The 24,020-nt window shown below is 43.6% G+C and overlaps 1 protein-coding gene across 1 annotated transcript; it reads right to left on the bottom strand.

The window, feature by feature from the left end:
- Window positions 1-1,566: 1,566 nt before the first annotated feature.
- Window positions 1,567-10,711, bottom strand: LOC144603644 (glioma pathogenesis-related protein 1-like). Its single transcript, XM_078417191.1, has 6 exons — window positions 10,048-10,711; window positions 8,032-8,277; window positions 2,802-2,914; window positions 2,638-2,720; window positions 2,482-2,505; window positions 1,567-2,386 (listed from the first exon to the last, which is right to left on the bottom strand). The coding sequence occupies exons 1-6, from the start codon at window positions 10,207-10,209 to the stop codon at window positions 2,256-2,258; spliced, it is 759 nt and encodes a 252-aa protein (XP_078273317.1). The 5' UTR covers window positions 10,210-10,711; the 3' UTR covers window positions 1,567-2,255.
- Between the last annotated feature and the right edge of the window lie 13,309 nt (window positions 10,712-24,020).

Consider the following 24,020-nt stretch of genomic DNA (forward strand, 5'->3'; position numbering starts at 1 on the left):
TAACTTAAAAGTTCCAGATGTGTTTACCAGAAGTGTTATTACCATTTGGATGACTTCACTTGTCCACAGAGTGTCACAATTATACGTAAATGATTGCTAATCTTCTGTGACAGAATAGTGCATATACCCCATGAAAATGTATAAAAATAAACGTCAAGGGCACAAATTACAATTTGGTTACAATTTGATGTTAAATTAATGCACATGTACATGATGTCCTTAAATGCATTGATTCAAATCCGTGCCAAAAAGCTTTAATTATTCAACACAATATCTTTATGTTTGAAACATAATTTATTTCAGAAAACCAATTTCAACTAATTCATTTGTCACAATGGTTTAGGCAGAGCCTATCCAGTAATGTTAGACAACATGAATCCAGTCCTGTCCATTACTCCAGTGTGCATGGAGCACAGGACAAAAATCAGTCCTGATTTGGCAGTGACAAACCTTGAAGCAAATATACAAATAATACCCTTGATATATGAACTAAATTGCTTTTTGAAGCGTATTAAAGAGTTTTAAATTGCAATTGACTGTATTAGACTTGATCTTTGTTGCTGAAAACTTAATATATCAAGCTCCATTTTTTATATTGTGCCGATATTCTTGACGTTAATGAGCAGAAGTATTCATCAGAAAACATCAAAGCACAAAAAATCAATATGTTTCCATAAAAATGATTCTAAAAATCCAATCTTATCTTAAAAACAAAATTTAAACTTCAGCCATTCCCCAGAAATTGAAATATCCCACAGAATGTTCTCTTTCATAGTCAATAATTGTCCTAATCTAAAATATCCAACACCCCCCTGATGCTTTACTCCTTATATGTTACCCATAATAATTTATAAGGTCCGCAACTCCCTAGTTAACTCATCCTTTCCCACCCAAACAACCTCTTCCCCAGGTACCCTCCCCTAAAACTGTAGAAGATACAACACCTGTCCCCATACCTCCTCCATCGACTCTGTCCAGGCACCCTGACAGTCCTTTCAGGTTAGGCAGAGGATCACTTGCACCTCCTCCAACGTCATCTACTGTATCTGTTGTTCAAGATGTGGACTCGGTGAGACCAAACATATACTGGGTGATTGTTTCACTGAACACCTTCGCTCAGTCTGCCTGAACCTACCTGATCTCCCGTTTGCTAAACACTTTAATTCTTCTTACCATTCCCACACTGACCTTTCTGTCCTAGGTCTCCTCCATTGTCTAATTGTGTTTAGTGAGGCTAAACACAAATTGGAGGAACAGCATCAAATATTTCACTTGTGCAGCTTACAGTCCAGTGGTGTGAATATTGATTATCTCTAACTTCAAGTAACCCCGGCATTCCCTCCCTCTCTATCCCTCCCCCACCCAAGTCGCACCAGCTCCTCATTTTCACCCAACAAACAGCTAACAATGTCTCAAAAACAACTGCAGACGCTGGTTTAAGCCCAAGATAGACACAAAAAGCTGGAGTAACTCAGTGGCACAGGCAGCATCTCTGGAGGGAAGGAATGGGTGATGGTTTGAAGTCTGATGAAGGGTCTCGACATGAAACATCATCTATTCCTTCTCTCCAGAGATGCTGCCTGTTCTGCTGAGTTACTCCAGCTTTCTATAAACAGCTAACAATGTTCTGTTTCCTTTATCATTGTTACTTTTTTGCATATCTTCCATTCATTGTTCTTTATCTCTCTACATCATCTACTATATCTCTTGTTTCCCTTTCCCGTGACCTTCAGCCTGAAGAAGGGTCTTGACCCGAAACGTCACCCATTCCTTCTCTCCAGAGATGCTGCGTGTCCCACTGAGTTTTTCCAGCTTTTTGTGTCCTTCTATAATTTATAAGGCAATTGACAAGTAAAGAACTGCAAATACTGGTAAATACACAAAAGACACAAAGTGTCGGAGCAACTCAGCGGATCAGGCAGCATCTCTGGAGAACATGGATAGGTGATGTTTTGGGTTGAAACCCTTCTTCAGCATTTTGGCTTGGTATCATTTTTGGAGCCATAGAGCGGATGGAGGTTTGGCCTAATCACATAGGATTCATCGGGAATGTTGCGATTTGGCAGATTAGATGTGTCATCCAGCCTGATCTGAGAATGTTAACATTTTGTGTTTACTTGAAAAATTCATATCTTCACGATTGGAATTGATCTAGTTTTCATGTGGATTAATGAAAGTTTCATTTTTTTTCTCTTACTGCAAAATCCAACATTCAGGGATGCACAAATACAGAGCTGGAAGAAGGTTAATGTGTATTATATATATGCAAACATGTTGGTGTACTTCTGTTGCGCAAGATATACTCCACTGACAGTAATAATAAGAAGAAATGGTCTGATTACTAAAACAGTAATACAGTAATTATCACATGGGGAATTTGAATAACCTGCAAAAAAGGAAAAAATAACGTGAAAAACAGATTGTACTCTCTTAACACTCTAAAACAAAACATTTAAAGATTTAATATCAAAATGTACTCACTTGTCATATCACGTGTTGCATTTCCTAAGAAAAAGAAAACATAACAAGAATGAATAATCTTTGTTGCAAGTGAGAATTATTTAATTCATCTATGTCAGTATTAAAAGTCTGAATGATCAGTGAAATATACAAAGAGATTATGTGACTCAAACTTACTGCACAATTTATTTTCACACCATTCTTGTGGGCACTTAGTACATGCTTTTCCTCTTGAATAAGGATGCCATGGATAATTTCCACTGTGGGAAATAAAGATACATAAATATTAATGTATTATTAATGGCACCATCTAAATAGAACCTAATGGAAGAGAGACTTACGGTGGTCCATAATCACAAACAAAAATGGATGAAGGCGTAGAGGTGAAGCTAGTAATTCCGCTTGGACAGTGGTGAACTGCACAGCCAACCTTGTAACTTGTTGCCCAGACGATCTTGAAATCAAAATATGGGGGGAAAAATCGGTCATTGTGATAATCTACTCTCAAGCAAATCTTCAATGTTTTGACCTTAGCCAGTTAAAAATGGTGCAAATTACTTTCCAGGTGAAAACTTAACAGGAGCTCTTGCTCCAAAAGGTTTATCCCACTCTTCAATGACACACAATTAAGGTCAGTAGAGTCTTTCTTTAAATATTATATTAGCACTCACTGGCAGAGTTTGAGATTTATTGTAGATTCTTCATCTTTCAACAATGATAAGAAGAGAAAGCAGGGTCAGATGTTCCATGAGATCATAAAAAACAGATGTGGGAGCAGGCAATTTGGCCCCTCATTCCTGCTCTTTCATTCTATAACATTACAGTTGATCTTTTATCTCAGTATTATATATCAAAAAATCTATCTAACTCTGCCTCAAATATATTCAGGGACTGAGGCCCAAGAACCTCTTGGGTAGTGAAATCTGAAACATCTGCAGTTTTTGGGTGAAGAACCTTCTTATTAGAATGTTTGACACTTATTGTGAGACTGTGACAGTTTCTCAACGATCCAGCCAGGAGAAATACCACCCCATTAACCACTCTATCAAGAATTTAGAGTATTACATTGAGATTGACTTTCATTCGTCTGATGTCAACATAGAAACATAGAAAATAGGTACAGGAGGAGGCCATTTGGCCCTTCGAACCAGCACTACCATTCATTGTGATCTTTGCTGATCATTCACAATCAGTAAAACCTGTGCCTGCCTTCCCCCCATATTCCTTGATTCCACTAGCCCCAAGAGCTCTATCTAACTCTCTTTTAAATTCATCCAGTGAATTGGCCTCCACTGTCTTCTGTGGCAGAGAATTCCACAAATTCACAACCCTCTGGGTGAAAACGTTTCTTCTCACCTCAGTTTTAAGAGACTAGAGTAACAAAAGTCAAGAGACTATAAGGACAGTCTACTTGATCTCCTCCCATGGCAACTCTCCCATTATCAATCCCCTGGAGAGAAAATAAATGTGTGACATTGATAAATATATCAGCTTCATTTACATAAACTATTCTAATATTTTAACCCTTTTAAAATATCGCCAGATAACCATCTTCCCATTAGGCTTTGCCTGTGTGTAAAAAAAAAGGTCCTGCACTGTATTAGGAAGGACACAGAGTGCTAGAGTGCAGGTCAGGCAGTTCTCTCCAGAGATGCTGCCTGTTCCGCTGAGTTACTCCAGCATTTTGTGTCTATCTTCGATTTAAACCAGCATCTGCAGTTTCTTCCTACACAGGTCAGGCAGCATCTCTGGAGAACATGGTTATGTGATGTTTCGGACGAACAGTACTGTACTTTCTGCACTACAAGCTCAGCTTATAGATTACTGGCTGTGTTTTTGAACATGATGCAAAGAACTAGGCAATTAAAATTATCAATAAGATATGCATGAAGTACAACGTACCCGTGCATTACAGAGGGATTGAGACATTGTGACTCTCTGAAATGTGAGCCCTTTTCCCCCCGCATTGAATCCCACATTATAAGTGGAGATGGGTTCCTACGCGAAGTTTTTCTCAACAGAAATGCTGCAGAGGATATGCTGTCTAAAGAGAAATCTGATTGTATTGTCGGTAGAAGGGAAAGGATTGGTATTGTTATTAACTGGAAATGGATGTCACATTGTTTGATAAAGTATTATTGTACAAGTGTCAAGAGCAGAGATTATCTTGTCAGTTTCTAGAACAAATCTCTTAAGTGACTTCTCACTGTGAACTATACAATACAATACAATATATCTTTATTGTCATTGTACAGGGGTACAACGAGATTGGGAATGCGCCTTCCATACGATGCAATAAATTAATGAACTAATCAGTATAAATTTAAACAACCCAGTGAAACAAATTAGAAACAGTTTAAAACAGTGTAAAGTTCAAGTAGGTCTGTGCCGGTTCACTGTGCGATGTGACCATCTGGCTCAGCAGGACCAGTTATTAGCAGCTGTGGCCCTGGGGATGAAGCTGTTCCTGAGTCTGGAGGTGCGGGCGTAGAAGGCCTTGTAGTGTCTGCCCGATGGTAGAATTTCGAACAGACTATTGCAGGGGTGTGTAAACAGACTGTGAGGAGTCTTTGTGAATGCTGGTGGCTTTTCTGAGGCATCGTGTGTTGTAGATGTCCTCCAAGGCTGGTAGCTGTGTTCTGATATTCTTCTGAATTATCACTACTATACAATCACTATATTGCCTTTGGTAAATTAGTTCAGTTCTCTGTATACATTCTGTGACTTTTTTCACATTAATTCCATAAGAGCTGTTTTTTTATCCCTTATCTCAGATTTTTTGGTAATGATTTGTGATTTCCATAAGGGGAAATTTCCTTAATCTGAACTGGTGCAATGCGTGAGTACACCGTAAGTAGCTCCCAAGCTTAAATTAAAGTTTGTTTCTTCTGTTGAATCATTCAGAAATAACTTAGTCCTGTGATTTTGCTCCCTTGGTAGTGTCCCCAAGAAGTCAGTGTGTATTAATTGCTTGTCAAATAATGTAATACTATAAAATAATTGTATAACAACAATGCCATTGTTGCTCAATGTATTAAAACTTACTGTTTTAGCAGAACCAATTGGAAGTGCATGTGGGGGTTAAAGGGAAAGAGAGTGCAGGAAAAGTTACAGAAGTTTTCAGAAGTAGTAGGAGCGAAGGTAACATTGGGTGAAGTCAGGATCAGTGTGAGAGGAGGGGAAGTGAATACCGAATTAAAGGTGTTATATTTGAATGCATGTATGTGACCAAGTTTGAAGATGATACGAAAATAGGTGGAGTGGCAGGTAGTGTAGAGAAAGCAGCAACTCTGCAAAAGGACTTGGACAGGTTGGGAGATTGGGTTGAGAAGTGGCAGATAGAATATAGTGTAGCGAAGTGTGGAGTCATGCATTTTGATAGTAGAAATAAAGGCGTAGACTATTTTCTAAATGAGAGACTCCAGAAATCGAAGGTGCAAAGGGACTTGGGAGTGCTGGTGCAGCTTTCCCAAAAAGTTAATTTGCAAGTCCAATCGGTAGTAAGGAAGACAAACTCAATGCTAGCATTTATTTCAAGAGGGCTAGAATACAAAAACAGGGATGTTATACTGAGGGTTTATAAGGCTCTGGTCAGGCCGCATTTGGAGTATTGTGAGCAATTTTGGACACCATATCTGAGGAAGGTTGTGCTGGCTCTGGAGAGGGGGTTTACTTGAATGATCCCAGGAATGAGTTGGGTTAACATATGTTGAGCGTTTGACGGCACTGGGCCTATACTCACTGGAGTTTAGATGGATGAGGGGGGACCTCATGAAACTTACCGAATAGTGAAAGGCTTGGGTAGAGTGGATGTGCAGTGGATGTTTCCACTAGTGGAAGAATCTAGGACTTGAGGTCATAGCCTCAGAAATAAAGAACGTTCCTTTAGGAAAGAGATGAGGAGGAATTTCTTTAGTCAGAGGGTGGTGAATGTGTGGAATTTTTTGCCACAGAAGGCTGTAAAAGTCAATAGAAGTCAATAGATATTTTTAAGGCAGAGATAGATAGATTCTTGATTAATATAGGTATCAAGGGTTATGGGGAGAAGGCAGGAGAAGAGGGGTTAGGAGGGAGAGATAGATCAGCCACGATTGAATGGTGGTGTAAACTTGATGGGCCGAATGGCTTAATTCTTCTCCTATCACATGACCCTTTGACCTAATGAACTCGGGTCTGAATCAAATGGAAGTTAAGTTAAAAGACTAGTGTTACCAGTTCTCTGAACTCAGCACATAGGTCAGCGTTGTGCAAGCAGACATTGATATTGTAATGGCCATATTAGGTAACTATTGCATTGTGTTTTGTGAATAATAAGTCTCTTGTTTTTGAAAGTTTCTCTTGAATGTTGCAGGGACATTAGTGTTCTACAAAGAAACAGAAATATCTCCCAGATAAACTTGCATGTGTATACATAAAGTACATACAGAGAGTGACAGGAGGAAAGAGAATATAATTTTAAAAGATCCACATCCTTTAGTTTGTGACTAGATCAGGAAGTGAAAAATAATTCAGAAATAACTGCTTCTAATGTTTTTTGATAAGGTTGCCAATTTGGTCCAAACAGTTCATATAATTATTCCTGCCAATATGAATAAATAACCTGAATCACATTTGGTTACCCTGAAACAAGGATATAAAGTAAAATACTTTTTATCTTAAATAGAAAATAAAATTTGGAACTTAGCTTCCAAAATAAAGTGGTTGCTGTAGATAATTCATAGATAAGGACAAGAAGTAGATTTGCTGATGATTTGCAGGTACCCCCTGCCCCGTCATCTTCCACCTATATTCCTTCCTCTGGCTTCTCATTTCATCCTTCTTCTATCATTATCTCACACTTGTTGTCTTTTCATCTCTGGACTTTGTCCAAGCACCTGCCAGTCAACCCCCCACCTCTCTTTCAGTGCCTCCCCCCCCCCCCCCCCACTCGATTCAGTTTGAAGAAGGGTCCCAACCCGAAACATCAAAGTTTAGTATTTTCTTTAATAGTTTCAGACCATTATTAAAGTTCAATTAAAGAAACAGTGATTTGAACCCAAGATGTCTGGAATATTAGTGCAGTCCTCTTAATGACTCCATCAAGCATTAAAACTCTTGATGAGTGCTGGTCTCTCAAAGGTGGCAGATAATCAAATGTTTGATCCCTCCCCTCCCCCCATTCTGAAATGCATCCAGTGAACACAACACGCACACAAGAACCCAAGGAAAAATGAAGCTGGTGTTGTTCATTTGGCATTTCAAGATGGCCGTGTCATTCAGTCTGATCATGGCTGATCTATCCATGTTTCAAGCCCTCTGTCCCAAAATCAGATTGTAAAATGTTGGATATCCAAGCATTTACAGTAAATGGAACTGACATACTGACGAGCCATGAACTAATAAATTGTGGAATACAATGTAGAATACATGATCTAATAAATTGTGGAATAGGTCTGATATTCTTGACACATAATAATAATAATAATAATCTATATACTAAAAACTATTGCTGAAAAACTAGCTGTTGAGAATAATAGCACTATTTTTGATTATCATTTTAACTAATGAAATTATTTGTGCAAAATAGATTACCTGGGTGTAGTGGCCACACACATTTGTGCATCTTCGAGAATCATAATTGTAATGTTTAACCTCATCATACCAATTTTTAATTGCAGCAGTAACATTTACTTTGGAACCTGTTGTAACATAGATGTTCTCCCCAAGAGTCTTGAATACTGGATGAAGTTTCCCTTCCTTTTTTAGGTCGCTGTTGTGTTCAAAATCGCATTTCTTGCTCCATGCAAGGGCTACTTCAGCAAGAATTCCATCCCACGACTGGAATAAAAAATAACACATCAACACTTGAATTAGAGAAATGTAGCTAAGAATTCAAAAACATTCTGTATTCAAAATTTTATGTTGTGTTCCCGGTATACCGATAAGGGAATGTTTGCACTTGCATTGATAAATAATAATGTTAACGGTTTATGTTCACATTTCCTTTACTCGTTCCACTTGAGGAGGATAAATAATGAAAGGTTTTAAATGACCAAGCACACAGTGGAGGAATTTGGTTGTTTTTCTTTCAGTAAGAACATATTTTGGTTAAGCCATAAAGAATTATTAGACTAGTTCTTAATATAAATTTAAAATAGATTAAATAGAAGTTCAGAAGTGATCTCTTTGAAGTCATAGAAGCATGGAGGCACACAGTATGAAAACAGGCCCTTCAGCAAACTAAGTCGGTTGGTGTCAGCCATTAACCACTCATTCTACATGAATCCCTTTTTATTCTATCCACATGTAACTCCAGGTGCTGGTTTGCAGATGATGAAGGATCCCAAACTGAAAGATCACCTATCTATGTTCTGCAGAGATGCTGCCTGATCCACTGAGTTACACCAGCACTTTGTGTCTATTTTGATAAACTACAATGCTGAGAACCATATGCATTACTCTGCATCTTCCCCTTTGCTCTATTGTACTCGAGTTTGAGTTGATTGTATTTATGTTTAGTATAATCTGATCTGGTTGGGCTGCATGCAAAATAAAGCTTTTCACAATACTTTGGTACAAGTGACAATAATGAACTTAAAATGTAGGATGTCTGCACAAGGAATGGGACTGCTTTGCAAAACATCTGTTCAGTCTGCAAGGAGACATATCCTTGAGAATATGGATAGGTGACTTTTTGTGTCAGGACCCTTCTTCAGACAATCTGCAAGCCTGACTCTGAGTTCCCTTTAATTCTCTGGTCTCTCTGCCCTGGGACTCCTGTCCAATGAAGCACATCACATGTCCGAGGGACTGCAAGGCACATTGCAGGTTTTGAACTTAGTACTGAGTTCAACCGAGTTTAGTCAGAGGGTGGTGAATCTGTGGAATTCATTGCCACAGATGCCTGTGGAGGCCAAATCAATGGATATTTTTAAGGCAGGGTTTGACAGATTCTTGAACAGTAAGGGTGTCAAGGGTTACGGGGAGAAAGCAGGAGAATGGGATTGAGAGATCAGCCATGGGTGAATGGCGGAGTAGGGCTGAATGGCCTATTTCTGCTCCTATAACTGAAATTATGAATTTATAATCACCACCTCCAGCATTTTAGGTCTTTGTTTCAGATTTCTGACATCACCTGTATTTTGCTTTTCTTAAATAGTAACTCAATTGTGCCTGTGAGCAGACCTAAATAACTGCAAGTAATTCCCCAGTATACTTCCCTTCCTCCTTTCCATCACCCTGAACGTTACCTTGTTCCTTCCTTATTCTCAGAAAGGGGCGGTTCAGCCCTGTTTCACTTTGTATTTTTCGCTGCGCAACCTGGTCAGCGTTTTCTGTTATTTCAGATGTACGATATCTGCAGTTTTTTTGTTCCAATTTTGCAAAGAAAGCACCGTACGATCTCCGGCGGTGCTTTAACAGTACAAAGTGAACGACAGTACAAAGTGAACGACATTACAACCACGCGAATCGTTTTGCAAATTAAGTCAATGCCTAACACACCCAACCTTTCTACTCACGTTACCTTAAAAACCACACAGCCCCAGTTCTCTCTAAACATCACATTGTAACCGTACAATTAAGAAGCATTGCAACTCTTCTCCATACCATGTACAGCATGTCGCTGGCGGGAGGGTCGACTTGAGAGCGGTATAGATTGTGGGTATCGACGCAGTTCTTGGTGAAATCCTCGTTGTATATGTCAACTGTGGTTCCCACTCCAAAAACGGCGAGGTAAAAGAGTGCATGCAGTGGGACCTTGCCTGACATCCTCACGTCCGTATCGAGACGTCCTTACACCAGAAAATTTGCAACAGGAAGTTACCAATTTCACACCAGCAATGTAACAGGGCGTCTGCCGCTGAAAGTGGGGCTTTCCCCCTCCCCGATTGATGTTAAGGGTGGAGAGTAAAGCTATACCTCGCATGTCGTGGGGAAGGAAGGGTTGCATCAACCGATACAATGATCCGGATACAAGGTATTTTAAGAAGTGAAATACCAGCAGAAGTACCAACGGTGAAATACCTACCAACGCAGAAGCCGTAACCCCCCCCCAGATCTCCAAAAGAAAACTAACCTGCAGTTACCCATAGGTAACTGTCAGATTAAAAGCCTGACAATGGAATAAAATATGCAGAAAGTCGTACTGCCTAATAATGTCCCAGAGGGTGACATTCTTCAACTCCTAAGTACTTTTTAAAGGTGTGAGAGTTTCTCTCTCCATCATCCTTTCAGGCAGTGAGTCCTAAGACCCAATCAAACTCTGGGTGAAAAATTGTTTCCCTCTGCTTGATTTATATCATTTTAGTTACTTTAAATCTGGAGAATGATGTTGTAGCGACCATAGAGAATGGTCCAGGTCGTCGAACCCTCGGATTGGCCAGCGAGGTCACGTGTGAACGCGACCATGGGGATTGGTCCAGGGAGCGACATCGCTGATTGGCCAGCGATGTCATGTGCGCTTTTGGCGCCCGAAATAGCCAGTTCGGCGAAGTCTTCGAAGAAGACAGTAAGTTTTTGATGGTTGTCCTTTACCTTGTTGTTTAACTCTGTATTCGAATATTGCGGCTGCAATAAACTTCTTCTACAACCAACAAGTTTTCGGACTCACCATATTGGTGACCCCGACGTGATCTGGACGATCACCGACTAAGCAGGAACCCGACGCCTCGTTGACGATGACCGCGCCGGGCACACCGGAGTTAAGCGCGGCAAGCGTTCACCTTCCGTTGTTTTGGACGCACGCACCGCAAGCTTGGTTTATCCACACCGAAGCTCAATTTCATATAAAGAAGATATCGGACGAATCCACGATGTACTACTACCTCGTCAGCGCTCTATCGCCGGACACAACCAAGCGCGTGATGCGGTTCATCGTGAATCCACCTGCGGAAAGCAAGTACGAGGCCATGAAGAAAGTATTACTGCGAATCTTCGGGTTTAATAAGCATGGTGGTGCGGCAAGACTTCTGCACCTACCGGATCTTGGAGACCAACTACCTTCCGTCCTCATGTCCGAAATGATGATGCTAGCCGGTGAGCATACGGATTGCCCTATGTTCGAACAGGCATTCCGCGAGAGACTTCCTGAGGATGTCCGACTGCTGCTCACGGATTGTTCTTTTAAGGACCCCGAAGCATATGCAGCGAAAGCGGACGCGCTCATAGCGGCAAAAAACAAGGCAAGCGGTTCGATCAACAAGGTCTCAACATCAGTGACCACGCCACAGCGACGGCAAGATGGCGCCACGTCTCCCGCCAATTCTCCGAAAGCCCGCCAAAAAGATCCGCACAAGCGCGGCTGGTGCTATTATCACCTACGATGGGGTAGCGAATCCCGCAACTGCCGCTTGCCTTGTACCTTCGCGGGAAATGCCTCGGCCGATCGTACATAGGGGCAGTTACGATTGGCCAGAACCGGCGCCTCTATGTCCATGATCGATTCACGGACACAGAATTTTTGGTGGACACGGGAGCCATCGTCAGTATAGTGCCGCCGACCGACCTCGAAACCAGATCGGGTAAGACAGGTCCCACCCTCATCGCGGTTAATGGCAGCCCAATTTGCACTTTCGGTATACGGAAGATGTCCCTTGTGTTAGGCCTCCGCACGTACGAATGGCCATTCATCATAGCCGACGTCAAACAAGCGATCCTGGGCGCAGATTTTCTCTGGGCTTTTTCACTGGTCCCTGATGTCCGCGGTAACGACCTCCGACCCTCCGCCGAAGATGAGCACGTCGCTCCGACAATCGCCTCCTCGCCCAGCCCTACTGTCCAGGCCGTCGTCGCGGCCCCCGACTCGTATGCTGAGATTCTGGCAGAGTTTCCAGAGCTGCTCATTCAACGTTTTGACACGCCTTCGGCCAAGCACGGCGTGGTCCATCACATCCGCACTGAAGGCCCTCCCGTTTTCGCTCGGGCCAGGAGACTACCGCCAGACAAACTGGTGGTGGCACGGGCGGAATTTAGGAAGATGGAGGAACTGGGCATTGTCCGTCAGTCCGACAGCCCGTGGGCCTCGCCGTTGCATATGGTCTCCAAGGCATCTGGGGGGTGGAGACCATGTGGCGATTATCGGCGTCTCAATGCTGTCACCACGGCTGATCGCTACCCCATACCGCACCTACAGGACTTTTCGTCTGGGCTGGAAGGAGCGGTGGTGTTTTCCAAAATCGATTTGGTGCGAGGATACCACCAGATCCCGGTGCGACCGGAGGACATACAGAAAACTGCAACGATTACTCCGTTCGGGTTGTTTGAATGGTTGCGTATGCCTTTCGGTTTAAAGAACGCGGCACAGGCTTTCCAACGACTGATGGACCGCGTGGGCCGGGGTTTACCCTTTTTGTTTATTTATTTAGACGACATCCTGGTCGCCAGCCCCTCAGTGCAGGAACACCAGGCCCACTTGCGGACCGTGTTCCAGCGGCTCCAAGACCACGGGCTCATTATCCAACCCTCCAAATGTCAATTCGGCCTTCCTGCTCTTGATTTTCTAGGGCACAGAATTACCCCTGCCGGCGCCTCCCCTTTGCCCGAGAAGGTGGAGGCTATCCGGGCATTTCCCAGGCCCACCACAGTAAAAGGGCTACAGGAGTTCGTAGGCATGGTTAATTTCTACCATAGGTTCGTTCCGGCAGCTGCGCGAGTCATGCGCCCGCTTTTCCAATGCCTTGCAGGGAATCCGGTAGAGTTGATATGGTCCCCGACCGCAGAGTCGGCTTTTACAGCAGCTAAGGCAGCCTTGGCAGACGCCACCATGTTGGTCCATCCGAGCCCCTCCGCCCCCATGGCCCTGACGGTTGACGCCTCTGACGTGGCGGTGGGCGGGGTTCTGGAGCAGCAGGTCGGTGGCCGTTGGCAGCCTTTAGCGTTTTTCAGCCGGCAACTAAATTCGGCCGAGCTGAAGTATAGCGCATTTGACCGAGAGCTTCTGGCTCTCTATTTAGCTGTTCGTCATTTCAGGTACTTCCTCGAGGGCCGCCCATTTGTGGCCTTTACGGACCACAAACCATTAACATTTGCTTTTTTGAAATTGTCTGACCCATGGTCGGCCCGCCAGCAGCGGCACCTGACTGCTATCTCCGAATTTACCACCGATGTCCGTCATGTCGCGGGTAAGCTTAATGCCGTTGCTGACGCCCTGTCTAGACCCGCTTTTCCCCCTATTTCGGCGGTGGACTGCGAAGTGGATCCCCAGGAGCTTGCGGAGGCACAGCTTCTAGCGGATACCGTTTCGGCATACCGGTCCACCACTTCGGGATTGAAGTTGGCCCAGGTAGCTTGTGGGTCGGAAGGCACAAAAGTCTGGTGCGATGTTTCTCTTCCCCGTCCCAGGCCGGTAGTACCGCCCTCCCTTCAGCGCCGGGTTTTCGATGCCATTCATGGGCTGGCGCACCCGTCCATCCGCTCCACCTCTGCCTTGGTAGCAGCGAGGTTTGTCTGGCATGGCCTACGGAAACAGGTAGCGGGTTGGTCACATTCCTGCGTTCCCTGTCAGACCGCTAAAGTCCAGCGCCACGTCCAGCCCCCCGTACAGGATTTCGAGGTCCCAGCAGTTCGTTTTTTCCACATCCACGTGGATTTGGTCGGGCCTTTGCCTTCCTCCCGGGGCTACACCCACCTCCTCACGGTGGTGGATCGGTTCACCCGGTGGCCAGAGGCTTTCCCATTGTCTGATATTTCGTCAGCGTCTTGTGCTAGGACTTTGGCCCTTCATTGGGTAGTTCGTTTCGGGGTCCCGGCAGTTATTACCACTGACAGAGGGCCACAGTTCACTTCGTCCCTCTGGGCCGCGCTCGCAGAACTGTACGGTTCCAAGTTACAACCCACTACTGCATATCACCCCCAGGCAAATGGACTCGTAGAAAGGTTCCACCGTCAACTTAAGGCATCCCTCAGTGCAAGGCTTGAAGGCCCGGACTGGGTAGACCAGCTCCCTTGGGTTCTTTTGGGCATCCGGACTGCTCCTAAGCTAGATCTCGGTGCGTCGTCCGCGGAGCTAGTATATGGTTCGACACTTCGAGTACCCGGAGATTTGTTTCAGGACCTTTCAGACCAGCTGCCTACAGTCCCATCGGTGTTAGCATCTCTCCGGGAACGGGTGGGCTCCCTGGCCACAGTTCCAACTTCACGTCATGGGTGTCCCATGGTACATGAACCGCCTTCCCTGAAGGACTGTGAGTTTGTTTTTCTGCGAAAAGATGCCCATCGCGCCCCGTTGCAGAGGGTCTATCAAGGGCCGTTCCGGGTTTTGCGTAAGGGAACGGCTACCTTCACCTTAGACATGTGCGGCAAGAGTGAGCTCGTCTCGGTGTCCCGGCTCAAACCTGCACATTTGGATCCGGATCAACCAGTCCTGGTCGGTCAAACCCCTAGGAGAGGCCGACCTCCGTTAGTTCCGACAGTTCCTCCAGGACCCCCCGTTCCGACAGTTCCTCCAGGACCCCCCGTTCCGGTAGTTCCTCCAGGACCTCCCGTTCCGGCTGTTCCGCCAAGTCCGGAACCCCCGGCTCCTGTGGTTCAGGCTGTCCCTCTCCGTACTCGTTATGGTCGCGAAATCCGGCTCCCTGCTAGGTTCCGCACCTCGGGTTCTGGGGGGGGTCATGTAGCGACCATAGAGAATGGTCCAGGTTGTCGAACCCTCGGATTGGCCAGCGAGGTCACGTGTGAACGCGACCATGGGGATTGGTCCAGGGAGCGACATCGCTGATTGGCCAGCGATGTCATGTGCGCTTTTGGCGCCCGAAATAGCCAGTTCGGCGAAGTCTTCGAAGAAGACAGTAAGTTTTTGATGGTTGTCCTTTACCTTGTTGTTTAACTCTGTATTCGAATATTGCGGCTGCAATAAACTTCTTCTACAACCAACAAGTTTTCGGACTCGCCATAATGTCACGGTTTATTCCGAACAGCTTGGTAACAGAGGACTCTCTGATTTACGGGTTGTTCCCAGGGACACATTCAGAGACGGACATCAAGTGCTGCTGGAAGGTCATCAAGTCAGTGAAAGATGCTCTTTGTAGTGTAAGAATATAACTGCAGATGCTGGTACAAATCGAAGGTATTTATTCACAAAATGCTGGAGTAACTCAGCAGGTCAGGCAGCATCTCAGGAGAGAAGGAATGGGTGACGTTTCGCGTCGAGACCCTTCTTCAGACTGATGCTCTTTGGTCGGTCCGAAACTTGTTGACTTCCCAGCAAAGCGAGATGTCCGTCGGGGAATGTTGCCGACTGGCCCGCTCCAGACTGCAGGAGTACGTGCTGAAGGACGCGTTGAAGCTCGGTGCTGCCAACGCCAAGGCTCTGTGGGGGAGGACCACAGTCTAGGGTCCTTTCACTCCTGGGCATTGGGGGGGGGGCAGAGTGGGGTGGAGAGGCCCCTCAAACAAGGGAAGGGATATCACCCCAAGGGGCCACATGAGCGGCAACGCTGGGTATAATGATCGTTTTGTAAACCCTACCAAATGCAACGCCAATGAATGTATGTATAGTCGCTGAGAATGTTGGAAGCATTTTTGTATGGTTTGTGCTTCACTCAGAGAGTTGTAAATCTGTGGAATTCACTGCCTCAATTCTCTGGATGCTTTCAAGAGAGAGTTAAATAGAGCTCTTAATGATGGCAGAGTCAGGGGGTATGTGGAGAGGGCAGGAACGTGGTACTGATCAGCCATGATCACATTGAATAGTGGCGCTGGGTCGCAGGGCTGAATGGCCGCCTCCTGCACCTATTGTCTATTGTCGATATTTTTGTTATTATTCTGAATAAAGTTTATTTGGGGGGGGAAAAAACCTGGTTTTTGACCCTTATGCCCTGAAAAATAGGCCTGGAAAGCTGATATGTCCTCAAGACAAAGTGACCTGCATTCTAACCTTGCAAAAGAACAGCTGCCTTTTGGAGATAGTGGCGGTCTTCTGTCAACATTCCATACACTCTAGAATCCTTTCCAACTGCATGAAATGTAGGGCGAATGTTACCCTATTACAGTAAAACACATAATTGCCCAATCCGATTATTTTTCTGGTATCTGGCTCATTTAAATTGTGCCCCACGTTTCCTGGGGCCCCATTTCCCACATTCCCTTTAAGGTCACCCATTGCTTCATTCCCATGCTTCCTTTACACTCACTGTGGTCCCACTCACTTTTCCCTATGATATGTTTAAACTCAACTGATTCACTAAAATGTTTATTACACTGCCGTGTAATGTCATTAAAAAATAATAATTTAAAGTGTGCTGAACAGGAATAATATCCAATAGTTTGGGTAATCTGTCAGTCCAGTGCTGGCAAAGTCCTAAGGGTATGAGATCAATAGAGTTTTACTGTATTTGGAGCCATATGGTTTTTCCGCAGAACAGGCCCTTCAGCCCACTGCATGTATGCCAACCATCATGCCTAATTATGCTAACTCTACTTCATGCATTAATTCCACATCCCTCCATGCTTTGCTCATTCAAGGTATATCCAGGTGTTTCATAACGGTTACAGGGCTGCCTCCAAAACCTCTGGCAACCCTGTCCACATACCAATTAATCTGTGTGAAAAATCTACCCTTTGAAACCTTCCTCTCACCTTAAACCTATGCCCTCTCATTTTCGACACGCTTTCCACAGGAAATAGACATGTAGCTTTTGAAGCCTCTCACAATTTTATATACCTATTTAATGTATTTAAGAAAGAAGTGGGAGAGAAAATGAGAAACTATAAACCAGTTAGCCTGATGTCACTAATCTATTGTTAAGGAAGTGCTAATTAAAAAAACGATTTTTAGAGATACAGAGTGGACACAGGTCCACCCAGTCCGCGACGACCAGTCCGTGATCACTCTGTACATGAGCACTATCCCACGCACGAAGGGCAATTTACAATTTTTTACCGAAGCCAATTAACCTACAAACCTGCAAGTCTTTAGAATATTGGAGGAAACCAGAGAAACCTTAGAAAATCCACAGGGAGAACGTACAAACCCTCCGTGCAGACTGCTAGTCAGGATCGAACCTGGGTCTCTGGCACTGTATGGCAGCAATTTTACTGCTGCGCTGCTGTGCTGTCCCATAGAAACATAGAAAAATAGGTGCAGGAGTAGGCCATTTGGCCCTTCGAGCCAGCACCGCTATTCAATATAATCATAGCTGATCATCTAAAATCCCTGTTCCTGCTTTTTCCCTATACCCCTTGATTCCTTTAGCCCTGAGCTAAATCTAACTGTCTTGAAAACATCCAGCGAATTGGCCTCCACTGCCTTCTGTGGCAGAGAATTCCACAGATTCACAACTCTCCGGGTACCATGGTACACTTAGAAAATAATTGGATGATTCAATGGAGTGAACATGGATTTATGAAAAGGAAATCATATTTGACAAGTCTGTTAAGTGTTTTGAGCTGTAGCACACAATTTCTCACAATTCTGTGTTTCTTTATCCAATATTTCCACAGCTCCCTCCTTTTCATGCCTATCGTCTCTAGCCTGCATCAGTCTATGAAAGAGGTTTTCAACCAAAAACCCATGTCCTAAATATTATCACTAAATGGAAACTACATGGTGAAAGGGACTGCAAGTGTAAGCTACTTCTTTTCCTGGAAATCTTAAATAGGAACAGAAAACAACAGAAATATTCAACAGGCGGAGATTGACAGATTCTTGACAAGTAAGGGTGTTAAGGATTATGGGGACAAGGCAGGAGAATGGGATGAGACGGATAGATAGATCAGCCATGATTGAATGGTGTGGACTCGATGGGCCAAATGGCGTACCACATTTCACATGAGATAAATAAACAAAACCGCCGTTGGTCTTCAAACAGCAGATTGCAAATGGGCCGTGGCACTGTTTTGAATTAGAGCACAGTGCTCTTCCAGTTCTGATAAGAGGTCATCAACCTGAAATGAGAAACTCTAAACCAGTTAGCCTGAAGTTATTAATCTATTGTTAAGGAAGTGGTAATGGTGCATTTGGAAAATAATTGGAAGATTTGATGGGTGACACAGTGGTGCAGCGCTAGAGTTGCTGCCTTGTAGTGCCAAAGACCCGAGTTCGATACTGACTACGGGTGCTGTCTGTGTGGAGCTTATACATTTTGTGATTGCGTGGGTTTTCTCCAGGTGCTCCGCATTCCTTCCACATTTTAAAGAAGTACAGAAGTATAGGTTAATTGGCTTCTGTAAATTGTAAGTTGTTCCTAGTGTGTAGGATAGTTCTAATGTATGGGGTGATCACTGGTTGGCATGGACTTGGTGGGCAGAAGGGCTTGTTTCCATGCTGTATTTCTAAAGTCTAAAGATGAAGTGAACATAGATTTATGAAAAGAAAATCATACTTGACAAGTCTGTTAAAAGAGTTTTTTTGAGCTGTAACGCATGATTTATCCATATTGTGATACCTCCCTCCTCTTTTCCTCCCGTTCTCCCTCCACGGTTGCTGGTCTGATCTGCTGAGTATTTCTAACACTGGAGTTCTGCCAGCCTCTGCGTAGAACTCATCCTTGAGTCAACACCAGTGAAAGAGAAAATAAAACTTGTCACTTTGCCATTTGTTTGATGTTGATGTCATTGTCATATGGCAAGGAAACAGGGCCTTTGGACCTACTTGCCCAAGATGTCCATCTACGCTAGCCCAATTTGCCCATGTTTGACCCATTTCCCACCAAACCGTTGCGATCTATGTACCTGTCCAAATGCCTCTTAAATGTTCTTATTGTACGGGCCTCAACTGCTGCCTCTGACAGTCGTCCCAAATACCCATCACCCTGTGTGAAAAAGTTGCCTCTTATGGTCCTATTAAATCATCCCCCTCCTCACTTTAAATCTATGTCCTCTAGTTCTTGATTCCCCTACTCTTGGAAAAACTGGGTGCTTTCATTCTATCTATGACAATAGACAATAGGTGCAGGAGTAGGCCATTCGGCCCTTCGAGCCAACAGCACCATTCAATGTGATCATGGCTGATCATTCTCAATCAGTACCCCGTTCCTGCCTTCTCCCCATACCCCCTGACTCCGCTATCCTTAAGAGCTCTATCTAGTTCTCTCTTGAATGCATTCAGAGACTTGGCCATTCACTGCCTTCTGAGGCAGTGAATTCCACAGATTTACAACTCTCTGTCTGAAAAGGTTTTTCCGCATCTCCGTTCTAAATGGCCTACCCCTTATTCTTAAACTGTGGCCCCTGGTTCTGGACTCCCCCAACATTGGGAACATGTTTCCTGCCTCTAACGTGTCCAACCCCTTAATAATCTTATATGTTTCGATAAGATCCCCTCTCATCCTTCTAAATTCCAGTGTATACAAGCCTAGCTGCTCGTCTTTCAACATACGACAGTCCCGCCATTCCTGGAATTAACCTAGTAAACCTACGCTGCACGCCCTCAATAGCAAGAATCTACGCTGAACGCCCTCAATAGCCTTTCATGATCACTCCTCAGTCTCTAGCACTCCAAAGGATCATGTTGTAGCTTTGCCTAACCTCTCCCAATAGCTCAGTCCCCAGTGCCCTGGCAATCCCCTTGTAAATATTTTTTGCACTCTTATTTTAGCCTTAGTTGTTCTCCTTCACTACTGGATATCGGTAAGTACACTTTAAACAACATTAGTTAACTGGAAAACATTCTGGGGGATTCAAAAGATACACATTCTTTACTTTGTCAAGTGTTGTAGTTGCTGAAGACCTGTTGCTACTTGATATGGCTGTGGACAGAAAGTCCACTAATTCCACAGTGATGAGCAACAGCTTAAAATAATAAAGCAGTAATTCCCTTTTGCTCAAAAGAGTATCTAAGTTACAAGGAAATTGATGCAGTGACATGAAAGTAAATACAAGATGGCAAGTAATGTAGTATTTCAAAATGATAGATGAATTCAAATTAAGCACCCAGAAACACTAAATATCACAGCTCATGTGTTGATGGGAAAATTCAGGAGTTACTAGAACTGTAACCCTGAATTGTTAACTTGTGCTTAGTTTTTTTTCCCCCCTCATGTTCAGTATGCCTCAGTTTTACTTCTCACAGAATGGGGCCTATTGAACTAGGTCACACTGGTAAAAATCCAATTTACCAATGACATTTTAAAGGTTCGTCCTGAGGTTAAAAAAAGACACAAAGTGCTGGAGTAACTCAGAAGGTCAGACAGCATCTCTGGAGAACATGGATAGGTGCCGAAAGAAGGAACTGCAGATGTTGGTTTACGCAAAAGGACACAAAGTGCTGAAGTATTTCAGCGGCAACATCTCCTGACATCCTAGGTGATGTTTTGGGTCGGGTCCCATCTTCAGACCTGAAACATCACCTATCCATGTTCTCCAGAGATGCAGCCTGATCCGCTGAGTTACTCCAGCACTTAGTTATGGAGTCATAGTCATACAGTATCGAGACAGACCCTTTGGCCCAACTCGTCTGTGCCGACCAAGATGCCCATCTATGTTGGTCCCATATTCCCATGTTTAACCCTTTTCCATCTAAATCTTTGCTATCCATGTACCTGTCCAACTGTCTCTTAAGTGTTGTTATTGTACCTGCCTCAACTACCTCCCCTGGCAGCTTTACTCCTCTCCAATTTTATTCTTTGTATAATTCTATAGACATTAGGTGTTTGGACTAATTAACATAAGTCCCTTGATTAAGGTAGATCTTTGGACTAATTTACAAGAAATACCAGAGAGAGCTGACCACAACTTGTGATCTCTGACTTGGGTGCTTCAGATTTCAAGCCAAAAGGAACAAAGACATTATTCCATAAGAAATATGGTATTGTACTGCAAGATAATCTGCAGCAGTGTGCAGAAAAATACAATGAAAGATTTCAGCACAGAGTAATAATGGCTTGCTTCATGTGATGCCTATTGTCTGAAAATGTGTGATTGTAATATCCATGACTCACGACAGCTATCTTTAAACCACAAATACTTGGAATACTCTCTGTTTTGGTTAGAGATCATTAACATAGATGTTTGCTCATGAACCAGTGGGAAAAAAACTTAAATTGTGCTCACTGAAATAATTTTTGTGGGTTAGAGATATTAAAATACTGCACGATGTTGGAATGAGAGTTGAAACACAGCAGACATTCCCACATTGGTCAGAAGTGACAGGATCCATATGTGCTATAGGAAAGATGTTGTTAAGCTGGAAAGAGTGCAAAGAAGATTTACGACAATGGTGGCAGAACTAGATGGCCTGTACTATAGGGAGAGATTGGGCATGATTTATTTGTTGCAGTGCAGGAGGTTGAGGGGAGATTTTATAGAGGTGTATAAGATTGTGTGGGGAATAGATAGGGTAGATAAACAGTCTTTTACTCAGAGTAGGGGAATCAAGAACAAGAGGACACATGTTTAGTTTAGCTTGGTTTATTGTCATGTGTACTAAGGTATAGTGAAAATCCTTTGTTGTGTGACATTGAGTCAGTGGAAAGACTATACATGATTACAATTAAGACCTCCACAGTGTACAGATAACACTTGGTGCAATAACATTTGGTGCAAGATAAATACCAGTAAGGTCCGATTAAAGATAGTCCAAGGGATTTCAATAAGGTAGATGGTAGCTCAGGACCGCTCTATGGTTGGTGATAGGATGGTTCAGTTAAGGCAAGAGGAGAAAGATTTACTAGGAATCTGAGAGGCAACTTTTTCACACAGACGGTGGTGGGTAAATGGAACGAGGTGCCAGAGGAGATAGTTGAGGCAGGTACTATAACAGCATTTAAATGACATTTGGACAGGTACATGGATAGAAAAAGTTTAGAGGGTTATAGGAAAAACACAGGCAGGTGGGACTAGTGTAGATGGGACATGTTGGTGTGGGCAAGTTGGGCCGAGGGGCTTGTTTCCATGCTGTATGAGTCTATGACTCTGGTACCTAAGGACAAAGGTGTCCTCAAACTTGCAACCTCACCTAATTAGAAGAACAGGGATAGCAGGTGCATTCGAATGGTCGCACCTGAGGGTCTCCCCAATGTTGTACGGTAACAAAAAAAACGAAATATTGGATGAACACAGATAATCACCCTTGGAAAGAGAAACAAGTTTAAGAAAAAAGTTTTTAATGTTCAAAATGGAAACACTATATTTCATGGGAATAAATGAAAAGTGGGAGGTATGGGAGCAGTTGTCGAATTTAAAGGCAGTGCTTGAATCATTGACCCTCAGATTATAAGTCTGATCTTATAAAATCTATTTCTCTTCCTGCAGATCCTGCCTCGCATGTTGAAAGTTTCCAGCATTTTTCGTTCCTAATTCAATATTAATTCTTGTTTGATAACTTAGACATTTTGCAATGCTAATGACACTACCTAATAGAAGTTGAAACTGCTGCAGTACTTTGAATCTAATTTCAGAATCTGTAACTTGCCTTTTTGTTATATACGGTGGGGAGATTAAAAAAAACTCTGTCCATTATCGCAGCAGCACCTTGAATTTCTGGCAGTCACGGGTCATCGGAAACATTTCCGGTATATTCTGAAACAACCCGAAACAAAGGGCTACAAATGCTGGTTTATACCGAAGATAGACACAAAGTGCTGGAGTAACTCAGCGGGTCAGGCAGCATCTCTGGAGAAAAATGATGGCTGACGTTTCGGGTCAGTCTGAAGAAGGTCCCGAACCGAAACGTCACCCATCTTTTTTCTCCAGAGATGCTGCCTGACTGACTGAGTTACTTAAGACACTTTGTGTCTATTTCCTGTATATTGTTCTTTTCACTATTTTATCACTTGCTTCCAGAGACAGAGAGATTTTAATTCCAAGAAGTGCATGTTGATAAACATTGCTCCAGCACAGTCTGCATTGATATTGGTCTATTATTGTAACGTGTACCGAGTTATAGTGAAAGACCTTGTTCTGCATGTTATCCAGGCAAATCATACCACGTATGAGTACAATAGGTAGTACAAAAGAGAAAATAAGCAGAGTGCAAAATATAGTCTTACAGTTATAGTGAAAGTGTAGATCAAAATACGAGCAAGAGCTGCAGCGAGGCCATGTGATAGGAGCAGAATTAGGCCATTCGGCCCATCAAGTCTACTCCGCCATTCACTCATGGCTGATCTATCTCTCCCTCCTAACCCCATTCTCCTGCCTTCTCCCCATAACCTCTGACACGGGTACTAATCAATAATTTATCTATCTCTGCCTTAAGAATATCCATTGACGGTCTCCACAGCCTTCAGTGGCAAATAATTCCACAGATTCACCACCCTCGAACTAAATACATTTCTCCTCATCTCCTTCTTAAAGGAACACCCTTTAATCCTGAGGCTATGACCTCTAGTCCTAGACTCTCCCACTAGTGGAAACAACCTCCCCACATCCACTCTATCCAAGCCTTTCATTATTTGATAAGTTTCAATGAGATCCCCCCTCATCCTTCTAAACTCCAGCAAGTACCAGCCCAGTGCCGATAAACACTCATGATATATAAATCCACTCATTCCTGGGATCATTCTTGTAAACCTCATTTGGATCCTCTCCAGAGCCAGCACATCCTTCCTCAGATATGGTGCCCAATATTGCTCACAATACTCCAAATGCGGCCTGACCAGCGCCTTATAGATCCTCAGCATTACATCCTGTTTTTGTATTCTAGC

This window comes from Rhinoraja longicauda, chromosome 20, assembly GCF_053455715.1.
Source record: "Rhinoraja longicauda isolate Sanriku21f chromosome 20, sRhiLon1.1, whole genome shotgun sequence".
In the NCBI taxonomy this organism is placed as follows: Eukaryota; Metazoa; Chordata; class Chondrichthyes; order Rajiformes; family Arhynchobatidae; genus Rhinoraja; species Rhinoraja longicauda.

Coding starts and splice junctions, on each gene's coding strand:
- LOC144603644 (XM_078417191.1), bottom strand. CDS start 10,209: ATGTCAGGCAAGGTCCCACTGCATGCACTCTTTTACCTCGCCGTTTTT. Junction 8,278..10,047: donor CCAGCGACATGCTGTACATG/GTATGGAGAAGA, acceptor TTTTTATTCCAG/TCGTGGGATGGAATTCTTGC. Junction 2,387..2,481: donor TGCAACACGTGATATGACAA/GTGAGTACATTT, acceptor CCTTTTTTGCAG/GTTATTCAAATTCCCCATGT.